The 22,372-nt window shown below is 49.3% G+C and overlaps 9 protein-coding genes across 9 annotated transcripts; 3 read left to right on the forward strand and 6 right to left on the reverse strand.

Annotated features, from left to right (window-relative positions):
* Positions 1-1,735: 1,735 nt before the first annotated feature.
* Positions 1,736-4,130, reverse strand: BO88DRAFT_405201 (pantothenate kinase). The gene is made up of 4 exons (XM_025706815.1): positions 3,607-4,130; positions 3,187-3,469; positions 2,613-3,117; positions 1,736-2,523 (listed from the first exon to the last, which is right to left on the reverse strand). The coding sequence occupies exons 1-4, from the start codon at positions 3,820-3,822 to the stop codon at positions 2,208-2,210; spliced, it is 1,320 nt and encodes a 439-aa protein (XP_025562647.1). The 5' UTR covers positions 3,823-4,130; the 3' UTR covers positions 1,736-2,207.
* Positions 4,131-5,540: 1,410 nt separating this feature from the next.
* BO88DRAFT_463156 (DEAD/DEAH box helicase) lies at positions 5,541-7,860 on the forward strand (the record flags this gene model as incomplete). The annotated part of the gene is made up of 9 exons (XM_025711238.1): positions 5,541-5,869; positions 5,926-5,983; positions 6,035-6,170; positions 6,216-6,576; positions 6,623-6,702; positions 6,753-6,904; positions 6,959-7,152; positions 7,202-7,350; positions 7,409-7,860. The coding sequence occupies 9 exons, from the start codon at positions 5,541-5,543 to the stop codon at positions 7,705-7,707; spliced, it is 1,758 nt and encodes a 585-aa protein (XP_025562648.1). The 3' UTR covers positions 7,708-7,860.
* A 525-nt stretch (positions 7,861-8,385) lies between these two features.
* On the forward strand, positions 8,386-9,995 carry BO88DRAFT_463166 (polysaccharide deacetylase family protein; the record flags this gene model as incomplete). The annotated part of the gene is made up of 3 exons (XM_025711239.1): positions 8,386-9,245; positions 9,302-9,387; positions 9,436-9,995. 3 exons carry the CDS (start codon positions 8,386-8,388, stop codon positions 9,768-9,770), a joined length of 1,281 nt encoding a protein of 426 aa, XP_025562649.1. The 3' UTR covers positions 9,771-9,995.
* Positions 9,996-10,498: 503 nt separating this feature from the next.
* On the reverse strand, positions 10,499-11,884 carry BO88DRAFT_341345 (glycosyltransferase family 31 protein; the record flags this gene model as incomplete). The annotated part of the gene is made up of 2 exons (XM_025703098.1): positions 10,499-10,816; positions 10,883-11,884. The coding sequence occupies 2 exons, from the start codon at positions 11,882-11,884 to the stop codon at positions 10,499-10,501; spliced, it is 1,320 nt and encodes a 439-aa protein (XP_025562650.1).
* Positions 11,885-11,964: 80 nt separating this feature from the next.
* On the reverse strand, positions 11,965-12,743 carry BO88DRAFT_53213 (uncharacterized protein). Its single transcript, XM_025712941.1, has 2 exons — positions 12,496-12,743; positions 11,965-12,401 (listed from the first exon to the last, which is right to left on the reverse strand). The coding sequence occupies exons 1-2, from the start codon at positions 12,496-12,498 to the stop codon at positions 12,045-12,047; spliced, it is 360 nt and encodes a 119-aa protein (XP_025562651.1). The 5' UTR covers positions 12,499-12,743; the 3' UTR covers positions 11,965-12,044.
* Positions 12,744-12,868: 125 nt separating this feature from the next.
* Positions 12,869-14,849, reverse strand: BO88DRAFT_405203 (phosphopantothenate--cysteine ligase CAB2). Its single transcript, XM_025706816.1, has 2 exons — positions 14,189-14,849; positions 12,869-14,139 (listed from the first exon to the last, which is right to left on the reverse strand). Exons 1-2 carry the CDS (start codon positions 14,370-14,372, stop codon positions 13,088-13,090), a joined length of 1,236 nt encoding a protein of 411 aa, XP_025562652.1. The 5' UTR covers positions 14,373-14,849; the 3' UTR covers positions 12,869-13,087.
* A 246-nt stretch (positions 14,850-15,095) lies between these two features.
* BO88DRAFT_389177 (dynamin family protein) lies at positions 15,096-17,600 on the reverse strand. Its single transcript, XM_025704902.1, has 5 exons — positions 17,377-17,600; positions 17,057-17,320; positions 16,883-16,993; positions 15,752-16,795; positions 15,096-15,679 (listed from the first exon to the last, which is right to left on the reverse strand). Exons 1-5 carry the CDS (start codon positions 17,488-17,490, stop codon positions 15,122-15,124), a joined length of 2,091 nt encoding a protein of 696 aa, XP_025562653.1. The 5' UTR covers positions 17,491-17,600; the 3' UTR covers positions 15,096-15,121.
* Positions 17,601-18,229: 629 nt separating this feature from the next.
* Positions 18,230-19,621, reverse strand: BO88DRAFT_435661 (norsolorinic acid reductase; the record flags this gene model as incomplete). The annotated part of the gene is made up of 5 exons (XM_025709522.1): positions 18,230-18,520; positions 18,591-19,158; positions 19,224-19,304; positions 19,363-19,449; positions 19,503-19,621. The coding sequence occupies 5 exons, from the start codon at positions 19,619-19,621 to the stop codon at positions 18,230-18,232; spliced, it is 1,146 nt and encodes a 381-aa protein (XP_025562654.1).
* Positions 19,622-20,610: 989 nt separating this feature from the next.
* Positions 20,611-22,170, forward strand: BO88DRAFT_425814 (multidomain presynaptic cytomatrix related protein; the record flags this gene model as incomplete). Its single annotated transcript, XM_025708863.1, has 6 exons — positions 20,611-20,700; positions 20,746-20,821; positions 20,916-21,131; positions 21,178-21,234; positions 21,289-21,984; positions 22,031-22,170. The coding sequence occupies 6 exons, from the start codon at positions 20,611-20,613 to the stop codon at positions 22,168-22,170; spliced, it is 1,275 nt and encodes a 424-aa protein (XP_025562655.1).
* Between the last annotated feature and the right edge of the window lie 202 nt (positions 22,171-22,372).

The following is a 22,372-nucleotide window of genomic DNA, read 5'->3' on the forward strand; positions in this document are numbered from 1 at the left end:
CAGAGGGTTCTAAAGTCGTCCGACGGTTGACCCTATTCTAGTTAGGTTATTTTTCATACCAGAGAAGCTGCTTAAACATAATGTGGCTGGTCTGTCAAAACTTTCTGATTGTGCCTTGTCACCCGCGCAAATCACCGTTATTGGAATCTCACAATTCAATAGTATGAAATCCGAATATGACTAGTGAAGCAATTCCCAATTAGCATTTCTAATTCCGATTAGATATGCTCGGACTGTTCCGTACAAGAGTAAAGCTCAATTCAATTGAAACCACCAACTCAGTGCACAAGTGAGGCAGCTTGCACTCAATGTCTCAGTTTCCGGAAGGTATGGGTGCGACAGAGCAGAGTCAAGACGTTAGAGATCAATGCACGTGCACAGCTTCAACGTGAAATCGAAGACCCGTGAAATGCAATAGAGTGGACCACCGAGAAGATTCTGACAGCTCGGTGCATTAGGAGTGAAGAGAATCCACTGCTCTGCACGCTCTATCGTACTTTACCCCCCGGGGGGTATGAGACGGTATTCATGACGCGTTCTGGAAACTACTATACCAACAATGTGCCTCACCTCACTGATAAGCAGCTAGTACTAGTGAATGCTCCTATCACAGCGGGTCTTCTTCTTCAGCCCATAATAATAACCCCGGGATGGATAGTCCGGGGAAAGTATGCATGCATCCCCATCAAACTTTGACAAACCCATCTTGACCCACGCCCACCATGTCCAAAAGCAGATACAACATCCGAACATGGGCTTTTCCATTGTCTGTGCAATTGAAGACAAATTCGTGCCAAGACACTCTAGACTACTCTGTTCAGCCTTCCAAACGCAGATCCAGCGGCCGGCTGCATCTGGCCACTGCAGAATACGAACGGATTGTGTTTGCTCTTCTCTTTCATCAAGACTGCATTGGGTGGGCAAACCCACCAAGTGATGGCCAAACCTGCTTCCTTCCGGGCTGATATTGGCTATCTCCGTTTGGCTTGAAATTCACTTCCAACTTTTCTGCACGATGGATCGGCAGGCTGAATATGTCATTCTCCAACCCAATCGCAACAACTACTACATATAGATATATATCAAAGCGAAGCTGCTTATTAAATGATCTACAGTAGTTCAGCAAGAGCGTGGCACATATATACATGATCATAATGACCTAGTCATCAATCAAAGACCATATGAGCTGCCACACCCAACATATACAGCAACAAAACCTTATACCTGGCAACAACCCCGACGACAGTAATATGACCAGACACATCTTTTGCGCCACACGAAGCAATCAACAACCTATCGGTGAGTAACCACAACTGAGGCGGTGGACAGATCAGGCAACTACCTCAAGCCGAGAAAAGAATTGAAAGTACGAGGCGGCATGGTTTCACCTGAAAGATATAGTCTGGTGTCATGTTTCGGGGATCTGAAACATAGCCAAAGAGCGTCCTCGCTGGAGAGTGTTGGGCGTGTTACGCGTACGAAAAGGACTGGCATCCAGTGCATCAGAGGTTGAGTTCTGACTACCACTACTCCGTACCTTCTGGTTAGTACGACCTGCTATCTGAGTATGGCGGGCTTGGTGGATAGAGATGTGACGGAGCTCCGATTGGATACATTGGCATACGCTAAGATGCATATTGAAATGTGGGATGGAGGAGAGATAAGCTGGCTGGCATGGGTTTACGGATTAGGTGGTAAGGTTACGCCATGTAAATTCAGCAGAATTATTGTATAGCAACTGTAACATACCAAAGGAATAATCAAGATTTCTGGTCTCTTATTTCTTGGCTTTCTGTCTATATGTTATTATGATGGGTTGCCCTTCTATACCAACGAGAACGTTCCAACTTAGGGACTGAACAAGAACATCCAAGCGTGGTTTCCTTGCCCTTTGTGGGCTACAGACAGATGGTCGGATTCAAAACAAAAGCCCGAAAGGGATGATGGGATTAGTGCAACAGAAGAAAATCGAAAAATTATACAATTGGGTGAAATGCTCTTATCGTTATTCATCTGAATAAATGCACCGGAATATGGGTAAAGATGTCTTCAAACGGAGCAGCCCCAAGAATTAGAGGGGCATAAATATGTTGGGTCTAAGCAGCACAAGAATAACACAGTAACGGGTATCAAACGCTCAAAATGATGGAACTGGACGCGGCTCGCCCAGTATGATGCTGACGGAAGCATGCAGTCGTGGCTCTTCATCATGATTGGTTCTGAGAATCAGAATTCTGCTGCGCTTCGGCTACCAGTTTGGCCACCTGCGGCATGGTTTTCTCATCGATGCTGTTCCTCCGGCCCCAATTAGCTGGCTGCCTACGGAGGAACACGCCAACTGCACCGATATAGCCTTCGTGACGCAGGAAGTAGGCTTGCTTCTCGCCCTTCGACCAGAATTTAATGGCGTAGGACAAGGTGTTCATGGTCTGCCGATGACCGCGAATAAACGAACCGCCGAAGTAGATGTGCTTCACTTGATGCTTTTCGGACTGCAGATAGGCAATCTGCCCAATGTTGTTACTGTAAAACGTCAGTCCCAGCCGCACATGATGTAATTGAAGATGCGAAAAAAAAATAAAATAAAATAAAAATAAAAATTAAAAACATACCTTATGGCATAAAGTAGGCTCCTACTCATGTCTTCGTGCTGGAACTTCGGCTCGCCATTAGTTCGGCCGGCTTCGCCATTGGAAGAACTTTCCCCATCCAAGTCATTCGGCTCCGTCTGGTTCTTCATACGGAAAACCTTGCCAAACGTGCTAGCAATTGCAGTGTTTTTGAGACCAATTTTACTGTAATCCATGCCGTAAATGTCACCAACCAGCATGTCTACCCCGCTATTGTCCCCTCGGTCCGCCATTGCCAGCATGTCGTCGAAGGTGCGGGCACCGGTCAATAATGACATTATGCCCCAGAACGTACCACCACCGAGGTGTGTGCCGCCCACACGTTGGAATTGCTTGGGACCTGATACTTTGATCATTGATACACCGGAGCCAATGTTGACTAATAGATACGGGTAAACATCCGGTCGGGCCTCGGCAAACTGCATCGGCTCGGTTTCGCTGTAGGTAAAGACCTCGTTCGGAATCTCAGTGATGAAGAAGTCAAGGCCTATGTAGAATGGTCAAAATTTGGACTTTGCTTGTTTCCCTTGCAAGTGAGCTCGTGGTTGCAGCATACCCGTGATAAGGCACTCCATCTCGTCCTCCCGAATGATGTCCACATTGAGTGCTTCCTTGAGCTTATCGTAGTATTTGAAGGCGCCTCCACCTGTAGCCATTACGCATAAAGCATCTCCGGATGGCCCGCCGAGCTTCTCGTGTTCCTCTTTCAGTTGCTTGATGAAGTCAATGCACAGATCAATGCGAGATGTTTCGAAATTAATGAAGTTTAGTCGGCCGCCATTGTCGACAGAGTCCAGCTCCCGTGTGAAGTAAACCAATTTCGCTAGCGAACCGCCAATCTAATATCGAAGCAGCAAGAGTTAGTCAAACAAGTTGTGGTGAAGGTGCTATTGCGCCGAGGGGTGCGATTGCGGGGAGCTTCAAAATTGTGCGGGGAACCGCGGAAGCAGCGAAGAAAAAAAAAAGTGTTACTCACGTCTACAGCCACATGGCTCACCAGACCAGTGTGATGTGGAAGACGAATATCATGGCCCTCGTAATGAACTCCGTCCGTTCTTACGGGACTCTTAGATCGCGGGTCATCATCCACGATAAAGGCGCCCTTGACGTTAATCTTGACTGATCCTGGATTGGTGATGGCCTGCTCCAGGCGACCACCCCGGGCGGCGGAATTGGATGTGGATGAGGACATGTCGTGCCAATGGCATAAAAATACAGAGGGGAATGGGAGCGATGGGACCAGGGGAATTAGAAGGACAGCAAGGAGCAGGTGGCCGTACCGGCGGACGAGGTAGTTACCATCTCGGAGTAATGGGATCCCGTGATGGTCCCTACGGCGTATATCTCCTTCTGCCCGCTTTTGTTGAGGTCGGGTGGAACCGAATTATTGTTCTGACGGGCTGGGCACTCTTGGTCACTTCCTGCTCCTGTACAAGTTCGGTCAGACAACGGGCGGAAGGGATCCAAACAAAAGCAATCATCATGATTCCTGATGAGCTGGTACTTGCAGAATCGCCGGTCTTGTTGTTCATTGCAGGGATAAACTGCATCCAGCCAATTCGGAGGATGGAAGGGGGTGGCCAATGACGTTGGTCCAGCCGTGTTGATACCTCAGGCATTGACATGGAGTCTCAGGCATGAAACCCCACATATTGAGGGTCTACTAGTAGTAGTACTACTAAGAAATTCTAAACGGCCACTCGGTTGTTATCAAATGATCGTTGAATATAAGATCTCAATGCACTTGTCAATGTGATATATGCCTGCGGTCTTCGGGTTTCTGGTGACCTCTGTCGGCAATTTCAAGGTATTAGTGACTACTATTATAGAAGTTATAGTAACAGTTACTGTTATGTGCGAGTGACGTTCAATTAGCAGTGACTAACTAGTCTGCACATTCCCGGATATGTCTCCCATCCGTCACTGCGCAGTACTTTGTTTCCTGCTCCAGTCCGCGCTACTGCTTCACCCAAAGTACTAACACCCAACCAAGAACCAGTGGTTTAGAACCAAGAAATCACTAGCTCTCACCAAACTACTACTAACACTGCGGTAGCAAAATATTTGAAAGACAAAAGGCTGGAAGGCCTGAAGTTCTGTTTTTGTAGACATTTGCATATCTGTGAATATTTCTACAATGCTGCTTGGATACACTCTGTAGGCTATGTTGCGCTATTCCTGACAGGTTAGGTCACTTGAATATTCTATAATTAGGTACATAGTACGTTTAGATAAGGATACAAACACCTTTAACCTTACGAACTATTGTTTGCAGAAAAGTAGGTTAATTTATAGCTGTTCGCCGGTATGTTCCGCGAGTTCTGCCGACAATAATGATAAATCAGTGAGTATTAAAAGCTGACTGGCTTCTAAATGCCAGCTCTGCCTCAAATGAATTGACTTGACTATTTGACGACTACCTGCTCAACTGAAGCCTGCTTCAATGCCAGGTTGGACTGGCTTACTATTCTGATAGTCCCGTTTATTTCCCGCAACTTTTCTTCTCTCCCCTGGCAACCTGGAGTCCTGCAGACCAGCGACATTCACTGCCCAATTTCCATTTGCAGCACCGTGTTCTATGAAATTAACTTCTATTATCTGTCATTGTTTTGCTCTCGTCATCCCTCCTACGCGTCTCGCGTCTCCTTCTTTTTTTTAAGAAAAAAAAAACCTTCTATCTCCCAAGGCTTCACTTTCTATTGCATCGTCCCTCACTCCTCTTTTCTAGTTCAATCCCCATCTCAGGCGCACTTGGTACTCTTCAAGTATTAGAGACGATACTCATTCTCTGCAAGTATAGAACCACTTCTTATCAAGATATCCCTCACTAATCAATCACCTCTATCTAAAAATATCCAGATCGTTCGGATTACGCGTGTTTGAACCTGCCAGTGTCTCTGCCGAACAACAATGGACAGCTTTAACGTCTCGGATATGAGCACTGCGCTCAAAGAAAGCACGGGCAATCAGGCCAGTAATCCTACCGAAGCTTCCAACGCTGCCCGCGAGAAGGGTTGGACGACTCCCAAAGGCTACGATTACGAAAAGTATACTTCTACTCTTCCGCCACTCAATCAGCCCCAGGGTGACAACCAGGAGGAGCTCCCTGAATGGGCCGCTCAAGCTGCAAAATATGAATGGAAGGATGAATTTGGGGACGTTGGCCCACGGAACCCTGAGCTCGAGGAGATGCTGTTCCGCAGCGAATATACTAACCGGACCGGTTTGAAGATCGGAAAGTAAGTCGGCATTACCCTACGTGCTAATTATCAATTTCATGTCTGAACCATATTAGTATCCAAAACATCGAGGTCATCGCGGAAAGTCGTGAGAGACCGAGTCCCATCAAGAATGTAAGTCGTGTCATAATACTCACAGGACTTACCTTGGCTAATTACGTCTAGTTTGATGATGCCGGTCTTCATCCTATCATGCGCGAGAATATTCGCTTGTGTAGATACGAGTTCCCGACCCCAATTCAAGCATATTCAATCCCCGCGGTCCTTACTGGCCATGATCTAATCTCCATCGCTCAGACTGGTAGGTGATGATCCTCACACAGCAGAGTCATGCTAACTGAAGCAGGGTCTGGAAAAACTGCCGCATTTTTGATCCCGGTTCTGTCCCAGCTGATGGGAAAAGCAAAGAAGCTGGCAGCTCCGCGTCCCAATGTCGCAGCTGGCTACAATCCCAGCGCAGATTCTGTTCGGGCTGAACCGCTGGTGCTCATTGTTGCTCCTACCCGTGAATTGTCAACCCAGATTTTCGATGAAGCGCGACGCCTATGCTATCGCTCCATGCTCCGTCCTTGCGTTGTGTACGGTGGCGCGCCAGTTCGTGACCAGAGAGAGGAGTTGCAGCGTGGTTGCGATATCCTTATTGCGACTCCTGGCAGGTTGCTGGATTTCATGGACAAGCCACACATTCTCTCTCTTCGTCGTGTCAAGTAGGTTTCTCAGGTTTAGTGTAACCTGTCACTAACATGACCGCAGGTACACTATCATTGATGAAGCAGACGAACTTCTGCAGTCTGACTGGGAGTCCGATTTTGCCAAAATCATGTCTGGAGGAGGCAAGTGGTTTCCGAAATTATCAGCAATCCCATATACTGACGATTTCAAGACATCAATGAGGACGCTGACCACCGCTACATGATGTTTTCGGCCACTTTCAACAAGGACTGCCGTAAGCTGGCGCGCAATTACCTTGCAGAAGACCATGTCCGTGTGCGCATCGGAAGGCCTGGCAGCACTCACGCCAACGTTGACCAGAACGTAAGCATGCATAGCGCTTGGCTTAAGAAATTTACTAACAGTGCATTTCACAAGATCATCTACGCTGAACCTCCTCTCAAAAAGCAATGCCTCTATGACCTGCTTCTGGCTATGCCACCTTCGCGTACACTGATTTTCGTGAATTCCAAGACTCAGGCAGACTTCTTGGATGATTACCTTTACAACATGGGTCTCCCAAGTACCTCTATTCACTCTGATCGCACCCAGCGTGAGCGGGAAGATGCCTTGTAAGTTATTACCCTTCATACCTCGTGCTCCAATGTTAATGCGGTCAAGGCGTGCATTCCGCACTGCAAAGTGCCCCATCCTTGTGGCTACCGGGGTTTCTGCTCGCGGTCTCGATATCAAGAATGTCATGCATGTCATCAACTTTGATCTTCCACGGGTTCAGCATGGTGGTATCACGGAATACGTTCATAGAATCGGTGCGCCACCGTCCCACAATTCAACGGCATAACTATGGAATTAGCTAAGACTTTACAGGACGCACCGCACGCATTGGTAATGAGGGGCTCGCCACCTCGTTCTACAACCATGACAATGATGCGGACCTCGCCCCAGATCTGGTGAAACTGCTCATCGAGAACAAACAAACTGTCCCTGACTTCCTCGAATCTTATCGTCCTTCGGATGATGTTGTCAAGTTTGACGACGATACCGACGATGAAAAGAGTGGTGAAGAGGACAACAGTGGTAATAACGATGCCTGGGGAGGAGGAGGAATTCCGATGGAGTCTGATGACGCCGAAGAGGCCGAGGATAACTCGAAGTGGGAATTTTAATCCACGTCCTGGCTTTGCCACGCCACTTTTTACCTGATGTCGCCTGGAATCCCATTACTTCGATCAAAGCTGTGGAGAGAAAAATGGAGGAAAATTACGAAAAACAAAGGAGAAAAACGCCAGATGTTTGTGAGTGAAAGGTCATGCTCGTTGGGGATCCGGTGATTGCGTCTATTTCCACTTCTCTCTTTTCAGAGATCATATCATGATTCACCAGACAGGAGCTGGTGTGCAAATTGTTTGACTCCATGGCACGGAGAATATTTGCAGTCTATCTCTCTCGCCTTGGGATCTCACAGAAGCTCGGAAACGATTGTCCCTGTGAAAGGACACAGTGGACCTGGGCTACCTGATTGATCCAACCAACTGCAGGCCATGTTGGGAGGCAGGGTGGGAGCGTGGCAAGCAATTGTCATTTCCCTGCTGTACGGAGATTAAACATAATGGTAACCGATCTACTAAAAGTGATTCTTTGCTTCAGCGAGCTAGAGTTCCTAGATATGCGCTTTCCTTCGGGTGCACCAACTTGCTCTTTCCTAGGGTAGAATATAGCCAACCGGTAGATGACTTCGCACTCTCACGTAGACTTGGGTGACACATGCCCTGGAGATTCAGCAACGCGAAACCTACGCTAGAAATACCAATAGCTGTGGGCTATACTCAATGTTGTGCGCAATCATGGTGACCTCCAAGCAGTCCATCATCCTCCTTATACTTATAACCTTCGCCACCTCAGCTGCTACTCGTGTGTTCTTTCCGAGCAACACAACTAGCAGCAACACCACCGGCACCCCCTACAATCTCACCGCTCCTATAATCATTGATACCTTCAATAACTCACATCACAATTCCCTAGGCTTCTGGCACGGTGGCTTAGAAGGACTCAAGATCGACTACGGCCACAACTATGTCCGCTTCTACCCAACAGATCCCGACCATAACTACAACACGCAGCTCTCACCAGCAACATGCTTCAACCTGCTACCCTACCGGACAACCCACTACTTACACGTTCAATTTACCGGTCATACCAACTTCAGTGTTTCTCTCACCCAAAATAACATCCATTGTGACTCCACCCGCAGCCCGTTTCCTGAAACCTGGGACTCTGTCGAGGCCGCCAGATACGCACGCGGCAACGACATATACATTCCTCTCTGGCATTTCTATATTGATCACTCGCGAGCTGTATCGGTATCCTTCAACGGCTTTTTCTCACCTGGAGCGGTTACACTCTACAAGGTTGAAATTGTCAATGCTGGTAGTGTACCCGCAGGGTTTCCGATCCCACGTCGCGAGGACAACGGTCGTGTGCTACTGAGATGCTCCCGGCCCGGGTCGTTTGCGTTTGGAATAGATGATGGGCAACCAAGGTTCGCTCAGGAGGTGATGAAGATACTCGAGGAGGAGAACATTTTGGTCACATTCTTCGTGGTAGGACTGGGATTGAGAGATTTAGACACCAACTTCTCGAGTGTTTACCGAGAGATGTTGAAGCGAGGACATCAGGTGGCTCTACATTCGGATACGCATCGGAAGTGAGTGGCCCTCTATCATCTGGCTTCAATTGGATACTAACAATGAGAATATACAGATTGGAAGGGTTGGATTCCGTTGATGCCATTGACCGGGAAATCGTGGACAATATTAAGTCGTTTCGACAGATCCTTGGGATTGAGAGTACGTAAATCTTATTTATCATTGTAGAGCTTCGCTGATTGTTGACAGGTCGCTATTTCCGTCCTCCCTTCGGCACACTGGGTGCGAGAACCCGTCAACGGCTCGCAAAATATATTAAGGACCCCCAGATCATCAATTGGAGTGTGGATATTGAGGATTGGCTGTGGGCGGATACCAAAACCCCCGAAAAGCAGCGCGAGGCCTTCATCCGAGACGTGAGACGCGGGGGCAATCTGGCTGTCATGCATTTCCTCAGTCCGACGACGGTGCAATACTTCCGTGAGGTCATTCGATTTGTGAAGAGCATGAATGCGACGATTATGCGCATTGACCAATGCCTCGAAGACCCACAAGCTCCCCCTCTAAACATTACGGCCCCTTGACTCAGGTGTCCGTGCCTTCCACTTCCTAGGTTCTGTCCTCTATTGGCTCCTCTGCTTTGTATCGAATCCATTTTCTTAGGCATCACTATGAGAGGTTATTATTGCTGTTATTCCAACCGCTGTAGGTACGGTTATTCAAAAGTAGCCAGCACGAATCCACAAGAGTGCCTTTAATCCAGTAAATCTCCAACGCTTGTAGCTACTTTGCCAAACCCATAATTTAACATCTACGAAACACAACTAGCTTTAATCTCATAATCTTTCCGATTCGGTCTAGCTAAACACCCGTGACAAGCTAGCATATATATACGCTAGCTTCCATGCTGGCTTTGAACGCAGACACACAAGTCAAGTCAAGTGAAGTACAGGAAAAATAGAAACGAAGGTACCGACAGTCCCAGACGCAGTGGTATTGATGCAGGGAAGAAAAAGCAGATGCTCAAGATAAGACAGAATGGAATAGAAAATACCGCCGACGCCTCTCCCAAACGCCATTTCAGCATCGCGTATACTTATACATATACGTATGCCGATGCGATGCAATCAATGATGCATGCTACTGGGCTAGTAGCAAACTCGATCACTCAATCAAATCAAGCAAGCCCATGGTTATACAACACACATGAATCAGAAATCTGATTGTTGTGTTTTGGTTCTTTTGAGGAAGAAGGAAAAATAATGGTAAAGGGAATATTCGTCCGGCGAAATTCAAGGAAAGGCAAACACGCTCAGAGTCCAAAGTCAGGATGAGGACACCGCGGTGCGTTGTCCATCATGTGGTCGATTGTGCTAAGGATCCAGCCAGATCGGGCTGTCGGGTTCCTGACTCCCAGTCGGGGCGTTTCGCCTGTGAAGCAGATGCCGTCGCGCATGACGAATTGCGCGCAGCTTCGGGAGCTGGAGCAAAGGGTTTTGCATTCGTGGAAGTCGGTGATTTTGGGGTGTTCTTCGTCGGAGAGGTTGTCCCAGCTGTCGCGGACGTTGGAGAGTTCAGGGTAGATGAGTTCTTTGAAGACATCGCGGTGGAGGAGGATGTTGCTGGTGGACTGAATGTGGAGGGGTTGTGTGTTAGCGGGGGTATGCTGGCTATGGGAGTATGGGGATGAGCTTACCTGTCGACGTCGACGTTTCTCGAACTCGTAGAGATCCTGGATCTCGTGAGATGTCAGGTGATGGAATGCTACTGCGGGGAAGCACCATGGCTTGCGGTAGAATCCCTTGGCGAATTCGTCCAATTCTCCGACGTTGGAGTTCTGCAGGATCGGCCATGAGTAGCGCAAGGGTACACCGGCGTCGGCGAGGACCTTGCCTAGGACGCAGTCGCCAGCCCAGTGCCAGTCGGTGTATTCGTTCAATTCTACGGTGCGGGTTGCGTACTCGTTCGAGGCGAGTTGCATAGCGGGGTTGGAGACAACGAAGCCGGAACCGCCATGCGCAAAGATGACGTCTGCGATCTGGGTCTCAGTGCCGATGTAGTGGGGTTCTTTGGGATCGAAATGCGAGAGCCATTCGAGGAGTGTCGGCCACGAGAAATAGGTATCTGCCTCCATGAAGACATACCATTTGGCGTTATTCTTGTAGGTGAGGGCCTGTTGCACCATGGGAAGGAATTTCCATTTGTCGAGCTTCCAGCCCGGGTTGTTGGGCTTGCCAATGTTGGAGTTGGCTTCATCAGCGAAGTCGGCTGATTCGAGACCGGCGCGACCTTGTTCGCGGAGACGGTTGTAGAGGTTGAAGTCGGCAACGGTGTCTCGGACAGTGCTGTCCATAGTGCGGAGAGCGTCATGAATTTTGACGCCTTCGATTTCTTCTTCGAAATCCGAGAAGATGATATAGTTCGGGACGCAGCGCAGGGTTGTCTGGAAGTGAACCGGGACTTTGTCGAGGGCTTCGGTGACACCTGTCTTCATGACCACCAGGACATCTTCGATCCCCTCGAGAGGGGGGCATTCGGGCGGCTCATTCGGAGCGCTCTGCGGGGTGGTCTGCGGAGTGCGGAGCTGGGTAGCGCTGCGGGTGTAGAGCTCCGGGCGGATGGAGAGAAAGTGGTAGAGGAGGAATACACCCAGGAGGGAGGCGAGGATGGTGATGCGACGAAATCGACGGACTGCCATTTTTGCAGAAGCGCGCGGTGAGGGGAAATTTTGAAAAGGCTGGGATGGAAGCGGTCGCCGACCTGCAGCGGAGCGGGATCGAGACGCTGAATTGCAATAGAGGTTTGAAACAAGCAAAAATTATTATTGATGATACAAGGTGTCAATGCATCTTTCGTCGTCACTGTGCGCCAAAAATGCAGAATATTTCGGGAGAAGAGCACTCGGTCGTTATTTGCCGGCGGGGAAATTCCTGGGGAGAAGCAGGAACGGAGGAGGCTGAGACAAAGGGATCGGAGTCCCCTGGCGGTGGAGGGGAGAGGGAGGAACAGGAGAGAAAGGAGGAGGAGGAGGAGCAAGAGCAACAGGGGAAAAAGATCGAGGAAGCAAATTCCCCGAGATCGACACCAGGCACGTTATGGTTATTATTATTACTATTGTTCGGCGACACAAGAAGGCGTGGAGATGGCGACGTAGGAAGGCACGTAGACGGGCGAAGATCGGCCCACGCTGGCCGGCGATCTGGAGGGCTCCTAAGCTATCGATGACGCGTTAGCATCGGAATGGCACCGTCTGACTGGAGAATGGAGCTTGATCCATCGCTTAGCTTGGGGGTCTTCGCGGCGCCTAACCATGGATTGCTGAGGAGCTGCAAACCTGAAACCCGCCCCTGACGAGACCCGTCAACCGGTGAAGCTGTCAGAAGTTGAAGAACTTCCGAGATTGCTCCATCTTTGGTGAGAGGATCAAAATCAGACTCTCAGTCGATCAATCACATCATCATGCTGTTTCTGGCGTTAAGGGGGGAGGAGAGGGGAGGAAGAGGGATAAACATAGGAGATTCCCGCAATGGAAGAGGGAGACACGAGGAAAGAAGGGGAGGGGCGGAATGTGTGTGTGGGTGTGTGTTTGGTTCACCTCAAACCCGGCATTTTGGCCCCTTTGGACGGACTGATTGTTTAAATCTGACAGCAGCACTAATTACTGTTACATCTTAAACATGGTGGTTGAGACACGGTAGTTAATTCATCTCCTACGCTAACTAACTATACAGAAAACTTCCGGTTTACACAGTAAAAACGAGTGAAGGACCCTAATTAATCTATCTGGAGAAGACCCTCCTGCCTCAGGTTTAGCTGCATTCGTCATGCTTCCAGAAACGCACACTTGAAACTCTTTCCTTTCGCACGCCACACTTTGGGTGTCTCGACCCAAAATCCATGTCTAGGACTTGGCATTGTGTTGAGCAATTTTGGTCGAATGCAACTTGACCAACTCAGGGATGATCAAACTTTCGATCTCCACTCCCTCAGCCGAGATGATGGCCTCGTCTTCCAACGGTCTCTGACTCTGCCCGCCCCCACCGGTTTCTGCCTGAGTGGACTCGCCCGCCCGCTTGGCTTCGGCCAAACCAACCTGCGCCTCACTGCCAGAAATGCTCTTGCTGCGCCGCGATTTCGGCACCCGGATCCAGCGCTCGTGCGGGGGGTCTGGGGTCACGAACACCACCTCCCATTTGCGTGTGGTCAACAGGTTACCAATCACCAGATGGTGCGCATACCGCTGGAGTGCCGTCTGCGCCTTGTATACGAGCAGGTTGGGGTCCGTTTCAAGTTTGAACGACACAATCATACTGCCATCCGGCGCCCACCCATTCACCAACCGATGTAAGAACTTCGGCACAGGGTCCAGATCAATGATCAGTTTCTTACTATGAGACGATGGTTGCGGCTCAATCCCGCCCGTGTAAATGTCCGACGAGCCAACTGCCTGGTCCTTGGTCAAATTGTCCGGCAGCTCCGACGACTGGATCTTGTGCTCCGACATGCGGTCGCTGGGGATAAAGAAATCGCTGACGGCAGCAGCCAGGTAGAACAGGGCGTTGGGGCCCAATGGCTTCATGAGCTGAGCCAGCGACCGTAGTTCGAAGAGGTACTCCGAGACTGTGGTGAACGGAAGCAGGAGCAGGAGGTTGTTCCGCTTCGCATAACGATACTTTCGCAAGACATCGCGCATTTGGTCCTGGTACTCACTGCGCACCTTGATCGGTCGGTGATCCGACTCGTTGGTTTCTGTGGCATCAGGCACCGGTTCCTCCTCATCCATGAAATCCAGAAAGCAATTGGTCGAGTGGCTGTAATGCCGCGAGTATGGCAACAGACTGAACTGCCGATGTAGGAAAATCACTGCATATCCCTCCTGGAGAAAGTATTCTGCCGACACAGCACCTCGCGTGCCCGCGCTGAAGTTGTCAATGAAGCGAACAGTCTGGTTCTCTGTACAACGGTCAGAATCTTTCTCACGTGCACGAGCCATCCCACGAACCAAGAGGAACTGTGGTGCCCCCCGATGTCACCAGGACAAGGCGTCGGTTCGCTTGGGCGTGGTAATCGACAAAAGCTCGAGCGAGGGCTTCATGCTTCGGGAGGGCTTTGGGCGGGGGGTAGTTGTTGAAGTAGACCGACTCGGCCTCGGCGGGCGTCATCTCTGGCGTCGGAGCGGACGTCATACTGAAAGGTATAGCAATTGTTCACTGTTATGCGACTGAGATGTATGTATGTCCAGCAATTTTATTTCTATCAATGCGTTCGAACGGTTCTATTTCATCAATCCAGGCAAAGGCGGGGATGAGACAAAGGTCGGTACGGAAAGGTGAACGACGGAGAGAATCTGGGAACCACGACAGCTCTGCAAAAGCAATCTGTTTATTGCAGCCAGAGGACAAGCGATCGACAACAGAGAACGGGAGGGAAATCAGGAGAAAGATCGAAGTCTTGGTGTTTTGGTGTATTCTGACATATGCCGGGTAGTTCGGAGCACGGGGTGCGATAAGTATCGCGACTGGTGAGATGCCAGCCCGCCACCTGTGAGCTGACGGATTAGCTTTTTCCCAACTGGTTAGCACGCACTGATGGCAATTTCGCAATGACCAAAGCAATTTACAGATTTGGCTTTCTGCAGATAGATAGATTGGTTCAGATGGTCTGGTGGAATAATGTTGGTGAACTTCCACTTTTCCTTCTCACCGGGAGGGGCATTTCACCGCCTTCGGCTTATGACGCACCATCCCCGGTTCTCGGTTCATTCCTCTTTCATCCATCCGCATACAAGTCTCCCCTTTCTATGTTGTGCATAACTAGGTAAAAAAGCATTATCAAATCATATTGTTGTGAGTATTATTACTATTACTGCTGGTAGTTCACATAGGAACAGAACTGTTAGCATGGAAGAACATCAAAATATGAAAAAATCACAATTTCAAAACTTCAAGGTCTGGAGAGCAGACTTCAAATCCTCCATCTTTTGCTTCAGGTTGGTACGCCGCGCTTTAATCGCTTGCGGTTCACCGGCGATTGCTCCCAGCTCATCCGACCCCAGATTGATGACCCATTCCTGGCTAAAGACTTCGAGGGGGCTCTCAGGACCAGTCAGGAGACAATGCTCGATTGCCTGCATGTGAACATTATCCACAAATCTTTCGCGTGCGACTTGATAGTAGGACCACAGGATGTCATGGATTTCCCCCGTGATATGTTCCACATTCCCCTGGTCGCTCGCAGACTTCTTGACAGCATCCAGATCGACCACCTTCATTTCTGCGTTTGACCAATTATCATTTGTATATCTGGCATTGTCCTCTAATGCCTGAGCAACACGGGCACTGCGCAGTTTCTGGAGGGAGTGGTTGAAGTAATTGTTTAGCGTATATGGTCGGCGGTTTCTCTCAACGGACAGAAGGAACATCGCCTGGGACATGGCATTCTTGTATCTTTGTAGAAGGTCATCGAGAATGCTGGACCAAATCTTGTGATAGAGCTGTTTGCTCCCGCAAACTTTTCCCAATGCCGTGCTCAGAAAACGGTGAACTACCATGATCACATTACTCACGTGCCCGCAGGTCATGGCTTCCCATTTGCCGGTCTGCTCCTTGAAAGCATTGCAGAGAATATTGTTTCCAAAGGTCCCGAGATCAAGACCTCGAGACTTAGCATATAACTTTCCAATCCAGGCTTTGATATCCCCTTCGGGATCCTGGGGGCCCTCCACGCGGCTGACAATCTGCTCTAACTCAGGGAAGTTGTTAGGGTCAAGGCCTTCACGGCTTTCGTTTACATTCTGAGCCAGAGAAAAGCGATCTCCGGCTGCCATCTGGGCATGCATGTCGGCTTTCCCCCTTGGGCAGTTTTTAAGGTGGCCCTTCCCGTGTGGATTGTTGTTCATGTCGTTGTATGGTTGTCTCTTGTCAACTGCATCTGAGGTAGGGCAGTCGAATGGCAAAAGATGCGCTTTAGCCTGGAAAGTTGAGCTGAATTTATCAGACAAATTGACAATATGAGTAAGAAGCCGGAGGTCACTCTCTGCAAATGCTTCATTCTCTGTATAATGAGCATCACGTGCAGCTCGTGCGAGGCTCTGAAACTGGCGAGCTATACCACTCAAGAACGCACGCTGTTCCTGTTCAGTTTGGCGTGCAGGGCCCAGGCGGACCAGATCTTGATGGCACGAATCAATCTGGTTTTTGATATCCTTGCGAAGTTCAGGGAATTCGCGCTCCGTAACTTCGCTCAGGAGTTCTCCCAGTCGTTCTCTTAGGGCCTGGATGCCAATACGGTCTCTCGGCAAGGTATTCCAAGGCTGGCTGTCAAACATTCTTTCTCCTTCCTCACCACTGAAAGAAGCGTCTTGATCTGCGCCCTGGTTTCTAACCAAGTAATAGCCAAGTGTCAGCGGTCTCTTGTGCTCCATGACCAGTGAGCACAAAGCTGCCTTAGCGCTTTGCTCGATCACCAGATCCGGTTTGGTTAGCACACCAAGCGTACGCTCTCCATTTACATCATAATCTTTGGCCAGCTTGAGGATCTCCTGGGTAGCAAGATCGACGTTGCTCGGGAGCACAGCCAAGATCACCGTGCGAGCATCTTTGATATAGTTCTTGACCATATTTCGAACTAGCTCGATATCACTCTCAGTCGTAATGCCAGCCGTCGGGTCTCTGAAGATTCCCGGCACATCTATGACGGTCAGGTAGTCCTCTTCAGGTCCGCATAGCTCGATCCGGAGCACGTCTTTGCTGAAAACTGATCCTTCATTAGACGAAAGGTCAGTACGAATGCCCATACACTCGTCGACCTGTTCAAAATGTTAGCTTTGGTCAGAGAATAGTAGACATAGGTTGAGCTGGACTATCCGAACCTCCTTCAGGATTGCTGGAAATTCCGAGCGAAAGTCATCGGTGCCTGTGAGGGTCCTCTTAAAGCCCTGTACCTTCGCCCTGTGCTCCAGGGAAGCATCGCCGGCAGGGATTATCGAGATTGCGACCGAGCGATCGTCCTCACGACGGGAGGTTATCTGCGTGGCATAACGGGTACAGAGTTCCAAATCACGAGGAAACGGAATCTTGGTCAGGCTTGCCAGAAGAGAGGATTTTCCAGAACTCTGGTCTCCAACAACAACCAACTTGATGAAGATCAGTATCACTTGTGGCCATTTTTTGGGAGGTGGCAGGGTCTTACCTGAGGAAGAGGAACATGCTTTCCAATGTTTTTCTCTCTCAGCTTGTCGATCTTCTTGAGCAACTCAGAGCTATTGAGATGCTTAGGACTGCTTTCATCTTCTTCGATAGCCATGTTGACGGTTGAGCCGGCGGGAAGTCGAAGGCACTTGTGTAGAGTCTGCCAGAAACCAACACAAAATAGCTTGAGAAAAGAAAGAAAGGAAGCGAGGAGGAACTCTTGGGGGCAAGGCTTGACTATGAAAATCCTTTTCCCAGGGCATGTGACTGTCAGTTAATGCTGACTGCCACATTGGGCGTAGCTGTCAACAGTGAAAGACAAAGCCCAAATCTTCCACAGTGAATTGTGGACGAGATTTCGGGATAGGCAACCAGCCCTTTGTGTATCAAAACATCCGCATACCACATATAGGATTCCATGATTAAAAAAGAAGCAGTGTCTTCTTCATTATATCTTGGTGGTCAACAACATGGGGTATTCGTAGCGTGCCACCTACTAGGAAAGGCAGGAGCAAGAGATTAAGTACTGGTAGATAATCTTGAATATTCTTGTTGCTAGGGAAAGGACAATTGCGCAGGCTACGGTCATATGCGATTACCCACATAAACTCTATTTTCTCAGAGGGCATCACATTCTTGAAATCTATTATCTCAGATGTAGAAGGCGTATGCATCAAGATGCTACCATGTAGACTTAACTTGAGATCATCTAGACAACATCCCACTCGCTTGGCCCAGCAGTCCACGAGATTTTGCTCACGCACTCTCTGTGGCCTCCATAAGGACTGCGATTCCATCTTCCCCCTATAGCATCAACCGCGGATGAAGCACACACAACGACCCTTCATGTCAATTCACAGATCCTTACGCGGTCTGACCGGCATTACAGGAGTAGGAGCATCGATATGCGCGGTCCACTGCGTCAATTGAACATCTGCTGCGGTGAAAGCAGTACTGAAATTGCCGGCGAGGAGATAGTCAAGTGGGAAGGCAGGATTGAACTCAATGGCCTTATCAATCTCATCCATATCCTCCTTCGAGAGATCGAGGCTCAGAGCTTCAATATTGGCTTTCATGTGCGCCGCGCTCCGCTGTCCAATGATTGGGAAGACGTAAGGCGCCTTGAAGCGGACCCATGCGAGAGCCTGAGATTGAAACATTAGTTTAGCGGCTTTTAGACGTGGCGCAGAAGGTAGGTATAAGGGTGAAGCTCACAATGGCATAAAGACTTGTCTCATTCCTTTTGGCAACAGCCTCCAACACATCAGAAACCTTGTCATCCTCCTCAGCCCGGAGCGCCGCTCGTCCAGAGCCTTTGTACTCCGCGTTGCGCTGCTCTGCGGGTCTGAACTTCGCCTGGCCTAGCACTGCAAAAAGTGCGATTGCCATCCCTTGGTCGCGACACATAGGCACAACTTCATTTTCTAGATCTCTAAATCCAGCATTCCACTTGCCCTGGTAGACAGAGAACGGTCTTAGTCCGTTTGCGTGCGCGTATGCATTTGCCTTGACTACCAGCCAAGCGGGAGTGCCGGAGACACCTAAGTAGAGGACCTTTCCGGCTGAGACGAGTGCGTTGAGACCATGCATGACTTCCTCCACGCTGGTGGTGAAATCCCACCAATGCACATAGAGAATGTCAATGTAGTCGGTCTGAAGCTTTTCGAGGCTGTTCTTGACGGATAGGTTCATGGATTTCACGGAGTTTCCGACGAAGTTCGATTGGATGGGCTCAGTGGACAGGTGTGTGCGGCGGAAGCCGGTCGTGTATTTGGTTGCGATTCTGCCATTGTCAATAACAGGGCATACTGAAATGTAGCAATCAGAGAGTGGAGGGTGAGTACTTACACCATCTGGTCTCGATTCCCACGCTTCTTCATCCATTCTCCAATCCATGTTTCGGATTGTCCGTCCTGGTATACATTGGCCCTAAAAAGCATAAGCCTATCAGTCGTCTAAAGAGCCAGTGGGTGCCATTTGAACACACGTGTCGATAAAGTTTCCACCGTGGTCGAAAAAGGTATCCAAAATTGCGAAGGATACCTCCTTGCTGCATTCACCCATGTATGGCTCCCTACGGGATGTCAGTGAGTCGTCTGTACAATAGTAAGGATCGGATAGACAGACCAGGTTGTTCCAAAATTCATAGTGCCCAGACATAGCGGAGACACCTTGATACCAGCAGTGGGTGACAGAACCTGGTGGAAGCCCAGGAGGCACTCTGGTTTAGGGACAGGACCAGCCATTGTTGTTAAACTGATGCAGTAGAGTTCAAGATGAGAATGGGATTGTGAATGATGAATATGAGTCGAGAGATTGGGGTACCAGTCCTCCTTATATGTTTTTCATCATGCCGGTCTTGAGGCAAATATATCCATTCAACTCCGACTTGCACGTAGTCTAGGCTGCAAATCTGACCGCGTCATTGTTCGCATTGTCAGACTGCATCCATCCAAACGACGCTTGAGCATTGCCAGTGATGACGCATTTGCTACCTGTTGCGGAGTATGCAGTAGGCTGAAGCACTGACGTACTAGGGTTATTAGGCTGTCTAGGATCTGTTGGATTTTAGTTTGCTGACGTTAACTCGGCCAAATTGCGCCAAGAGCTTGACCCTGTCTGGTGGGGCGAAAATAGGCTTTTATTGAGGCTTTGGTTATACACTGCTCCTATAATATCCTCTCGAGATAATATTATAATAGCGCATGCATATAACGCGCATGTTCGATTGAACAAACCACACTTTTAAGGCATCCTATGCTGCTTTATATATTTTCCTGGGTGGGAAGATTGAGAGGTCATCATCTGGTGTTTAACTAACTTAACCATGCTCAATCAATCCCATATTCACATAGTCCAATACTCTTTATATCTCAAAGTGTGCTTACCGGGCGAGTTACCATCGATAAGGCTGTCTCTTCCCAACTAGGAAAGAGGCAACCTTGTGAGACGGATGTCACGTGAGTTTTTGGATGAGGCCGTGGCAATAGGGTGGGAATAGCAGCATTCAGCCCATATCGCAGTTTCGATAAGCCGAACTGTTATCGCAACGCACCGATTCTGACGGGGAAGGCGTGACACCTCGTCAATCCTCCGCATTCATCACATCCAACCCGCATCCACTATGCTAACTTCTTAAGTAGCAGCAAAGGTCATCTGTTTCATTTCTCTGTTGGTTGATGTCTACTTTCTGAAGTATTTTAAGTAGTTCTACGTACGCCGATACGAGTCCGCGATGACGTCCTTCAATCAACCCGGAGACACCAAGTTCACCGTGTTTATTCGCCTTCCCTTCCCCAGGGGTGACTTTGTGGATCCTCCTCCGGTAAGTGCCGCTAGTCAACTGATCTCCATATCGCTGACCAGACAGGTGGAATGGAACGCCGCCAAAGATCAGGCTCTTTGGAATATTCTCTCGCGTCCTTCAAAGGGAGATGATTTAGACTGTAATAGTGTTGCCTAATGATTATCTGATGAGATTCAGAATGCTGACGATACCATAGGGAAAGCACTGTACGATTGGCCTTATCTAGTGTTGAGGCATTACTGATAAACTTTGTAGGGCAGATCATTTCGATGTGACATTGCAGTTTCTGCTTCAACAGGCAGCATGGCTCTACGATCGGCAGCTGTCACAAGTACGTGCACAGATGAGTAGAGTGCCCACCACACAGTCAACGTCTACATCTCCTGCTCCTGGTTCAGTGTCGGGTAGCACGGCGCTGGGCCAACAGACGAAAGGTGCCACCAATGCAGGTGAGTGCTCTCCGATGATACTCATTGAGTTTTCTGACAATCAAAGGTCCTCGAGCCCCGTCGCGCCTCTCGTCACAGCAGAAAGATAGTCTTCCACAGCGTGGCAAGTCTTATCCGGCCTTGTGCCTGTATCTTGTACTAATAATCGACAATGTAGCTCCCATTCCCCGACGCACCAGCTCAACAACCACAGTCAATCAAGTTAAGACTGCTCGAGACCCAGTCCGCAACGATACTCCTGTTGCAGAGCCAAGAGAGCCTAGACGAGAAAGCTATGCCAGTAGACCATCTGCCGGCAAACGGGAGCAAGCTGCAGCGCCCCCGGCTCCGAAGTCTCCCCCTCTAGAAGATGACACAACTTCTAGTTCATCCGAGTCTGAATCCGATGACGACAACGCCTTTGGAAGTCGTCGTGGTCTAAGATTCAAGCCCCCCTTCGGCAAATTCTCCACACATAGGGCGGGCCTGAGGTACGACGAGGAGGATGACGACGAGTCCCCGGCTTTCCTGCCAGAACCTGAAAGGGCGTCGCACGAAGCATCTGGGCAGGATCTCAATGCTACGTTGAGAATGAACGCCGAGGATGTCTCTGAGTCACATCGACGCCCATCGGCACAAATGATTTCCAGAACTTCAGTCACGACCGAATCTTCCGCAAGCTCTGCTAGCTCCGGAGTCCCAGTTGCACATCCACAATCTGATAGACGGCGACGGTTGAATCAAAGCGGAGGGCCATTGAGTCCTAGACGGACGGGGGAATTGGCACATTTTAGTCCACGACAATCTATGGCTCTAAGGCGAGAGGCAAGTGACGGGACGCCTAGTATGGGCAGCAGTTTTAGTGACCTAGATGGTGAGCTTTCTTTCTGTTTGCATGATGACATACTAACCGCGTTTAGATGCGAGCGTCACACAGTCCGCGCTTGAGGAAGCACTTTTGAGCAATATTCAGCACGGTGGCATGGCCAGTCGCATGAGCACAATTAGTCAGGCGATTCGTAGTCGATATCTAGGACGGACGGAGGATCGGTTCTCGTAAGCTGCAGTGGCGCAGAGTAAATTGTCTATGAATAGCGGGCTGTTTTCGATACTATCAAATTATATTCTATATTTTCGTGTATGATACAATGCCTGTGATCTGAAAATAGAGACAACTCAATATCTGAATGGGTGCTGAGCGGTGGCGACCTGCCATTTGAGATGATCTAAATTCAACAATATATTCTGTTGACCCCGGCTGG

Source organism: Aspergillus vadensis, assembly GCF_003184925.1.
Source record: "Aspergillus vadensis CBS 113365 unplaced genomic scaffold BO88scaffold_12, whole genome shotgun sequence".
Lineage (NCBI taxonomy): Eukaryota > Fungi > Ascomycota > Eurotiomycetes > Eurotiales > Aspergillaceae > Aspergillus > Aspergillus vadensis.

Bases quoted from the DNA above. Each gene is read 5' to 3' on its own strand.
- BO88DRAFT_405201 (XM_025706815.1), bottom strand. From the start codon at position 3,822: ATGTCCTCATCCACATCCAATTCCGCCGCCCGGGGTGGTCGCCTGGAG. The intron at 3,470-3,606 runs GTGAGTAACACT...CTTCGATATTAG, and splicing joins TGAGCCATGTGGCTGTAGAC to ATTGGCGGTTCGCTAGCGAA. The intron at 3,118-3,186 runs GTATGCTGCAAC...CATTCTACATAG, and splicing joins GATGGAGTGCCTTATCACGG to GCCTTGACTTCTTCATCACT.
- BO88DRAFT_389177 (XM_025704902.1), bottom strand. From the start codon at position 17,490: ATGGCTATCGAAGAAGATGAAAGCAGTCCTAAGCATCTCAATAGCTCT. The intron at 17,321-17,376 runs GTAAGACCCTGC...ATCTTCATCAAG, and splicing joins AGCATGTTCCTCTTCCTCAG to TTGGTTGTTGTTGGAGACCA. The intron at 16,994-17,056 runs GTTCGGATAGTC...CATTTTGAACAG, and splicing joins TTCCAGCAATCCTGAAGGAG to GTCGACGAGTGTATGGGCAT.
- BO88DRAFT_405203 (XM_025706816.1), bottom strand. From the start codon at position 14,372: ATGACGTCCGCTCCGACGCCAGAGATGACGCCCGCCGAGGCCGAGTCG. The intron at 14,140-14,188 runs GTTCGTGGGATG...ACCGTTGTACAG, and splicing joins GGGCACCACAGTTCCTCTTG to AGAACCAGACTGTTCGCTTC.